The sequence below is a fragment of the Gastrolobium bilobum genome, unplaced genomic scaffold (assembly GCF_033153095.1).
Source record: "Gastrolobium bilobum isolate Gb01-03AN ecotype WA unplaced genomic scaffold, APGP_CSIRO_Gbil_v1 utg44884, whole genome shotgun sequence".
Lineage (NCBI taxonomy): Eukaryota > Viridiplantae > Streptophyta > Magnoliopsida > Fabales > Fabaceae > Gastrolobium > Gastrolobium bilobum.
The window spans coordinates 307609-316489 of NW_026897767.1; the positions used below are offsets into that span (position 1 = coordinate 307609).

Genomic DNA, 8881 nt, shown 5'->3' on the forward strand with positions numbered 1-8881 from the left:
CCTTTAAAGAACATAAAAATACAATAAAATTATTAATATAGCATATAACATATTGAACAAATTTTATAAAATTATTAATATAGCATATAACATATTGAACAAATTTTATAAAATTATTAATACAATAATCACAAATTTCTGTTGCAATTAAATACAAAATATTAATACTATAAACAATAGCAATAATCACAATTAAATTCACTATTCTAACATTTTAAGACAAAAAGAGAAACTTACAAAAATCTAATATCTTAATAATATGATTTTAACACATGTGGACCAGATTATAATACTACTTACTTGAAAATATGACAAATCTAATATGTTAATCATACAGCAAACCTAATATCTTAATAATACTGCAACCCATTAATTTTAATAATACAGCAAACCAAGCATATAATAATACTACTTACTTGAAAATGATACAGACAATGGCAAACTGAAAGAAACCCCACAACCACTAGACGCGTTCTTTGTTGGAACAGACTGGGATCTTCTGCCGGAGACGAGGGAGAATAAGTAGTGGTCCAAGGAGGGCTGGACGCGGCATCTAGAAGAACGCCTCCTGGACGCGGCTCTGAGACGATCGCCTTCAGTGGAGGAGATGGTGGACCACCATTGGCTGGCGGTTCGCGGCTTGACAGGTACCGCGTCAGTGGTCTTCCGACACTGCAGAGACGCGGTCTTCACACAATCACGTTCCAGTTACATCACTTCAGCCCAGTTCCATCACTTCCAGCACCGATTGTCACATGATTTCTGTTGCATGTAACGCGGTTTGGAACAAAATGCGACTGAAAACGGTACATTGTCCACCGCGTCGTTATGCACTATTCTGGCAATACATTTCACCTCGAAATCATTCCGGTGATACATTTTAAAACTCACATTAGCATGGTCAAAAGGCCTAAAGAATCCAGTGGGGGAAAAAAACATTATTCCAAAATATTTATATAAATATAATATTTGGTGTTTTACATTCACATAAAATAAACTATTCCTAGTTGTCGCTTGTCATCCGCTGCAATTATTTTTTATCTTTAGTGTTATTCATATATGAATTCATCAGTTCCTATTTTTCTCATATGAAATAAACACAAATAATTTAATTTCTGTTATGGATTAATTAGATGGTCCTTATTTTTATCCTCACTGCATGAAGCACTTCACTCTCCTATTTTCTCTCAACTTTTCTCCACTACATATAACCAACCACCCATTATGAGCACCACATCTCTAATTGCTAGTGCACTTCATTTATATACAGCTCTCTATAGCAAAGGACTAAGCAGGTTCTACAACATCTTTACCACATATTAAATGTTCATTCTAGAACAATTTCCTATCCCACATTTAATAATTTTGATTTGATTTTGTATTCCACGTTGGGAAACATATTTGATTTGTCCATTAAAATTATAAGGCTTAGATAATATATTTATGTATAAAGCGGAAATAAATAAATAATTGGTAGTGGCATTAATTCGTTTCAATGTGATTAATTCAATATTACATATGTCTGAAGTTATAAATCGAGGTTAAGAATTTTCCAATATGTAAATAATGCATTTATACGTATCAACCTGAAATGCAAAGATAATATCTCGGTTTAATTGTAAGGCACTGTTATTAAGGAACCGGATGCAATGCAAGACAAATGCCAGCAAAGCAAATCACTGTGATTTCATTTTTGTTGGGCCATTAACAGTGATGATTTGTTTTCTCTGTCCATATCTTAATCTTAATGATCTCAGTAAAGAAGGGTTGTTAAGCCACTTAAGTTGTTGTCTATATATAAATTAGGGTTTTTATTCTGTTGCAGACAGTGTTTGAGAATCACAATAATAATAATAATACCAAATTCCAACCAGATAAGGAGCATGGAAGCTTCACTTCTTTTGGTTGATACCTTTTTCCTTTCTCTCTCTTCTCTTATTGTTGTTTTTTAGTTACCTACTGTCTTTGATGGAAGTCAATGGCGTGTGTGGGTCTCGTTTTCATTTGTTTCAAACACCAAAAGTTTGATTTTTTTTAGGGTTCATAGCCTCATCTCTATTGCTCTTTTTGGGGGTGTTGAAAGATCTCCTTTTTAGGGGAGGAATGAGATTTGTGAATCACATTGTGGAAAGTTTTGATTTCTATTATTGGATTTTGATTCATCAATAGGATTTTGCTGTGAAAGTTTTGTAATTTTTGCTTGGAAATTGTACTTGTTGGGAAAAAAAATCGGATTTTTAGACTGATTTGTTAGATGGGTAATGCTGAGGTATTGTTGTGATGACTAGTTGAAGTTCTGTAGCTGGAAATCTCAGGCAATTTTTTTGAGGAAATGGAGGATCAGGCTGTTTTATGTGGCGGGGCTTCTGTTAATGTTGGAAGAGAGGAAGAGGAAGATGAGTTTTGCAGTTGCTGTGAAGATGAAGAAGTATTTAAAGAGACTGAGGAGCCAGTGGTGGAAGGGTTGAAGGATGAACTTGATGAATTTTCTGTAAGATTGTTCTTTAAGGGGTTGTCAATAGCAGGGTTTGAAAATTCAAGTTCTGGGTTTTCTGGAATTGGAGTGTTCATGGAAACATCATCTAGTCTTCCAGCTATACGGGTGCAGAAAAAACTTGACTTTTATGAAGAGGAACCAGTAGCTGACTACTTGGCACTCATGGATGGCTTGCTGAAAGCTGTGCAGAACAAGATTCGCCGGGTTTATGCTTTCACAGATTCTGAGTTGTTGTACGATCAGGTTAGCAATTCATTATTTAGTCTTGACATTTCTTTGTTTTATGAACTCTACATTGATTGATGAAGATCCAGAAAAACACTGGGGTGCCAAAATTGTTAATCAGTTGTACTGAATGTTCTATTTGTTAGCTGTATGTTTGTTGTTGTTTTCATATCTTAATTTTTGTTTTAGTTTGTATATAAAATGGTTTGAGGTTTGTGTTCTAGCAGCCACATTATGATGCAATTTGAACAGCACAGTTACTTTTTAATATAAAAGCAGAAATTGTTCACGCTGTAATTTATCGTGCATGTATAAGCCTTTTTCTTGAACATAATGGGAATGCTTTGTGGACTAGAAGGATTGATTTTACCATTTAAACATCAGAGGTTAGCCTACATTTCAAATTTGTTTTAAGAATACATTAAATGAATTACTTTGACATGTGCCACTAGCCTCGAATAATTCTTTAATGTGTATTTGCGTGTATTTTCCCAGGTCACCTTTCTTTGATTGTCATTTTGTTTGAATGTGAATATTTTGGCAGATAACATTTGAGAAAAAATTGGAGATGCCACTCTTGATAGCACTGAGAGAAAGGATTCTGGAACATGCCAATAATTTTGAAGCTTTTGTTCTGAAGCTTGTACCCAGTACTGATCTTGAGCAGCCACTGCAGTTGGCCAAAGTAGCTATTGGACTTGTCACTTACCCTGTAAATGGTGAGAGATTACTTCAGAACTGTTCTATTTGTTGTGAAGACAAGCCAGTGCCAATGATGATGACCTTGAAATGTTCACACACATTCTGTTCCCATTGCTTGAGGGCCTATGCCGATGGTAAAGTACAATCTTGTCAAGTCCCTATAAGATGCCCTCAACCAGGATGCAAATGTTACATCTCTGCAGCTGAGTGCAGGTCTTTTCTTCCATTCACCTCCTTTAAAGCTTTGGAGAAAGCCCTTGCAGAAGCAAATATTCTCCATTCAGATAGAGTTTATTGTCCATTTCCAAATTGCTCTGTTCTCCTTGATCGTCGTCCATGTTTATCAGATACAGCCAGTTCATCTAGTCAGTCAGAGAATTCTTGTGTTGAATGTCCTGTTTGCCAGAGGTTTATCTGCGTGGAGTGTGAGGTTCCTTGGCATTCTTCTATGAGCTGTGAAGAATACCAGAATCTGCCAGAGGATGAGAGAGATGCTTCTGACATTACCTTGCATCGTCTTGCTCAGAATAAAAGGTGGAAGCGTTGTCAGCAGTGTCGTACAATGATCGAGCTTACTCAAGGTTGTTACCACATGACATGCCGGTAAGAAACAACTGCTCTTTATTTGAAATGAAAAAAAGAAGTGATGATTACTTTTATGTCCATTTTATTTTTGTGGTCTATCATTGCTGAGTGGAACCTACTTAGATGTAGGTAGTCAAAGTATATATTGAAAGTGGAACAATATAGCATATGATACATGAAAAGAAGTGAGAGATCTGCCTTTTGAAACCAGTGTTGCGTGCAAGTTCTCTTTTCTTCCTTGTTTGTTTATGATATTGCGTTTCCTTATGATTATGTGTAAATTGTGAAGAACTTATATGCTCTAAAAATGTAAAACGAAACTGTCTGTAGACCTTAATTAAATTTCTGTTTGAGGGTTAGAACATTTGAACTTTGAATGTATTGTGACATTAAACTAAGGAAAGACTCTGACATGTTTCTAAATGATAGTATTTAGATTCAGATTCAATAAAAAAAGTTATTTTGTAAACCACCATTATTATACTGCAGCATTTGAACTGTGTGTGTGATAGAGAGATAGATTAATTGGTTGGTGATATTGTGTGTGTGATAGAGAGAGAGATTAATTGGTTGGTGATATGATCCCACTGAAATGATTGTAGGTCAGAGCTCAGAAGAAGTGAAGTATATATAATTGCTTGGCCTGAACATTCATCTTGAATTCCTGACTCTCTAGTTGTGTCTCCACAATTTAGACCTCAGTATCGGTTCCAGATTGCTCTATTCAATGTAATCTATGGCCTGGTGCTGTGGATTTGGTTCTTTAGGTAACTAGTAGGTAGTGGCTGCTAGAATAGTATATTTTTATAAGCAAGGGGATTAGAATTAGGGTTGGCAAAACGGGCCAACCCGGCTCGACCCGCATTCAGCCCGAAAAAATGGGTCTGGTCGGATTGGCTCGAAAAAAAAACGAGCCAGAAAACCCAACCCGGCTCGACCCGAGCCGGGTTAGGGTTGGCTCGATAATCAGCTCGCGGGTTGGCTCGTAAAAAAGCTCACGGGTTGGCTCAAAAAAAGCTCGCGAGTTAGCTCGAAATGATGCTAGTGGGTTGGCTCGCGGGTTGGTTAGCTCAAAATATTGGCTCGAGGGTTGTCTCGCGGGTTGGCTCAAAAAATTTAATTTTTGTGGTTTGTTCTCCTGTATAAAATTATTGTATTTTGCAGTCCAACTACAAGTAGAGTAGTTTACAAAATCCAAAAACATTAAATGAAACACAAACCACTCCACGAATCACAGGAGTCAGTTATCATGATTTTCTGAATTACTCTAACTCACGATAACCATAAAACGTATATAAAGCCAAAAAATAAAAAATAAAAGAAATCCATTATATATTTCAACGATAAGCATCTAGAATCAAAAGCCAATCATGAAAAAAAAGGACCTGCAAAAGCGACCAATATAGTAAAGTCCATCAGTGGAGAATCCATCAGTAAAGGCCATTGTATTTTACTAAAAAAAAAAAAAAAAAAAAAAAGAGTAACCCGCGAGTTGGCTCGTTTGAGCCCGGGTTGGCTTGGGTCGGGCTAAATCGAGCTGGCAGCTCATTTTTGCCAATCCAACCCGGCTCGTTTTGTGCGGGTTACGAGCCAACCCGACGGGTTGGCTCATTTTTGCCACCCCTAATTAGAATGGTAAATTTCTCTTCCCTTTTGAATAATTATGAAAACAGAATAGAGTTCTTGTAACGCTCGGCCGCTTCAAGAATCAATTACTAACCCCACACACTAATCCTTACTCACACACTTTCTGGGAAAACTTCCCAGGAGGTCACCCATTCTAGAATTGTTCCAAGTCAAGCACGCTTAACTATAGAGTTTTTCTGTTATGGGCTACCGAAAAGTAGATGCATCTTGTTTGTATAGGTAGTACTAATTAATTCTTATAAGCTATCCCAACCTGTGCAGTCTCATACTTGTACAGTCTTTGGAATTCCTTTCTTTTGGGTGTCAATTCGATTCATTCATGTTCCCCCGCTGGAAGCCTGCAAGGAGCTGCTCCTTATTTGTGCCCTTTCGCACCGGCGATCACTTCCCTCCCTCGTCAGCGCTCGGGATGTTACATGCCCATCAGCTTTCGCCTGGTTCGTCCTCGAACCACACTATACTATGAGAGAGTCCCTGCCCTGATACCACTTGTAACGCTCGGCCGCTTCAAGAATCAATTACTATCCCCACACACTAACACGGGACTTTTCAGCATGCTTTATTCTCACTCAAACGCTTCTTGGGAAAACTTCCCAGGAGGTCACCCATCCCAGTTTTGCTCCAAGTCAAGCACGCTTACATTGGTAAGCATCATGATCCAAAAAATCTAATGTTTTGATGGCTTGAGAAAAGCAAAGTTGAGTTCTGCCATGAATTTGTAGAAGGGAGAGATTTTCAGATAATCTGCTAGTTGGGTTACATTGATTTTTGAAAATTTTGTTGGTGTAGAATAAAGAACGTGTTCTAGACCTACCGATGGTATGTCGCATTCGCAAGAAAAGGGACTTGCGAACAAGTGGCTTCATGGCCGAAAGTTAAATCATGGTGGTATGATTAAGATGCAAAGTACAAACATTAGTAGGTTGACTGAAATTAAAGCAATTGATGTATCTTGGTAATAGGTAGCTGAGGATGTTAGCTATTGAAGACATCAAGGGCTGTGGTTATGTGGGGGCCAATGCTGAGGAAAAAGTTCCAAATTTTTAGGTTTTAGTTTCAAAGAAGAGAAGTTGAACTTTTGCAGCTTTTCTTGTGGCTGTGAGCAGTATTTCTATTCAAGATTGCAGGGTATGATTTTATGGGGCTACATAAACTTCCATAGTTTGAGTTTACGGTGGCAAAGAAGATAATATATTTCCTGAAACTGTTTAAGTGGATATGAGCAGTACTGTCATCCATTAACAGCAAGGGAAGAAGTGGAGCGAAGCATAGAACACTTAGTCATGCCTGTTAGGCACTTAATCTCCATTTATCAAAACTAATACTTTCAATTATGTGAAATTGCTCGAGTATATTATTGAAGTTTTATTAATGTTGTTTTAAGTTTAATAAGAGAAAGTGAGATACCAATGTATAGGGAAACTTTCAAATTCCAAATGAAATGAAATGACTTACATAATGCTCAGTACCTGACAGTAAGATTGAACCTTTTGGAGAAACCCTAGAAAACAGGGAATTTTGTGCTCAGAAGTGTATCCAATCGGACCTTGGCCTTTGGCTCTGCGGTGGATCTTTTTACAAATCTTTCTGGCAGTATGTAGTTCATCACATACCCCCCTTTGTTCTTAGGATGTTGGGTATAAATTGTAACTCTACAACATCATCACTTTTATCCCAAACTAATTGTGTCGGCCCTATAAATTGTAACTCTCTGGCTCAGAAAAAATACTCAAGTCACCGGGCCAGTTCTAGACCAGTAACACACCTCAGCTTTGGTAGAATTGCATATATCCAAACGATGTGCAAATCCTCTCATGCATTGCCCAGTTTTCCACGGAACATACGATTAGTGTTACGAAGTTGTTGATAGGGTATCAAGTTCCATATTTGATATTAATATGGTTAATTTTCGGTTTGAACTACAACTATTATTTTTTTCCCATGTTATTAGCATGTTTGTCTCTTACATTATGTTTTGTAAGCTATTTATCATTTGCAACCATATTAACAGCTGGGTAGGATACAAAGATTAATGATTCAGAAAATAGCCTTGTGATTTGTATGTGCACAACCATGTTAGATATAAAACATGTTCCATTGTAGCTTAGCTTTTCTAGTAATTTTAAATTCGTGTGTCTTAAATTTCAGGTGTGGTCATGAGTTCTGCTATTCTTGTGGTGCGGAATACAGGGATGGCCAACAGACATGTCAATGTGCATTTTGGGATGAAAACAACTCTGAAGACTCGGTGACAAACTCTCTTCAAGAATCAGAACAATTGGCATGCGAAACTTTCAATTCTTTCTCCATGATCATGGATGATACATACTCAGACCAAGAATGGTCTCAGTTTGCACTTATAGAAAGGTTCCTAGATGGTGCTTTTAGTCTCAGTGACCATAATCCATACCAATCTCCTCCTCCCCAATGTACAGACTCCTATGTAGACCCTTTGAAGGATCTTCATCAGCTTCCATGGCTCGAGACATTTGTGTCTGTGATAAGTGACAACTACTATGAAGATTATATTCAATGAAACTCTGCTACATCTTAAAACTACCTAATAAGCTTAAGGGGATGCAGAAGGTGTTTCTCACTCTCTCCACATTTCTCAATAGGTGTAGCAACCTTTACATCATGTAATTTCCTTTTATGTTCCCAGCTTGGATATCTTTTGACCTAAGGTCCGTGGATTAATATCTAGGTGAAGAATCTGTTCATGATTTTCTTTAAAAGAAAGATAAAAGAAAAGTTGAAAGAGAAAACAGTTTGTTTGTGGTTGGGAATAATACAATATTAGTCATTTGAAATAAATTCCTGATTTTGTGCTTTTGGTTGAGAGTGACTGTTTGATTGTGTTATGGTTTTTCTTTGTTCTTAAAGCTGATTTATAGAATAGTTACGGAAACAGTTGTTTTTTATGTTTTTTGTTTTGTTTTGAAAGTTAAAAACTAAAAAAGAAAACAAAAATAACCTAGATATGTTCTCTAAATTTGATTTTAAAGAGAAAAAAAATCAGTTATAGTTTTTATTTTTATTTTTTACAGAACAGTCTTTATCAAATGGGTTTTTTTGTTCTGAAAATTAAAAAATTATTTTTCAAAACAAATTTCAAACAAGCCCAATTGGGTCACGCTACTGTACTACATTATTAACTTGTTATTAATCTGAATCACATATCCACAAACTCATTAACCACAAACTCATTAACCATTTATTCAGCTA

At 36.6% G+C, this 8881-nt stretch overlaps 1 protein-coding gene across 1 annotated transcript; it reads left to right on the forward strand.

Annotated features, from left to right (window-relative positions):
- The first annotated feature begins 1741 nt into the window (after positions 1–1741).
- Positions 1742–8452, forward strand: LOC133310055 (E3 ubiquitin-protein ligase RSL1-like). Its single transcript, XM_061510936.1, has 3 exons — positions 1742–2740; positions 3267–4027; positions 7805–8452. Exons 1-3 carry the CDS (start codon positions 2333–2335, stop codon positions 8190–8192), a joined length of 1557 nt encoding a protein of 518 aa, XP_061366920.1. The 5' UTR covers positions 1742–2332; the 3' UTR covers positions 8193–8452.
- The last annotated feature ends 429 nt before the right edge of the window (positions 8453–8881 follow it).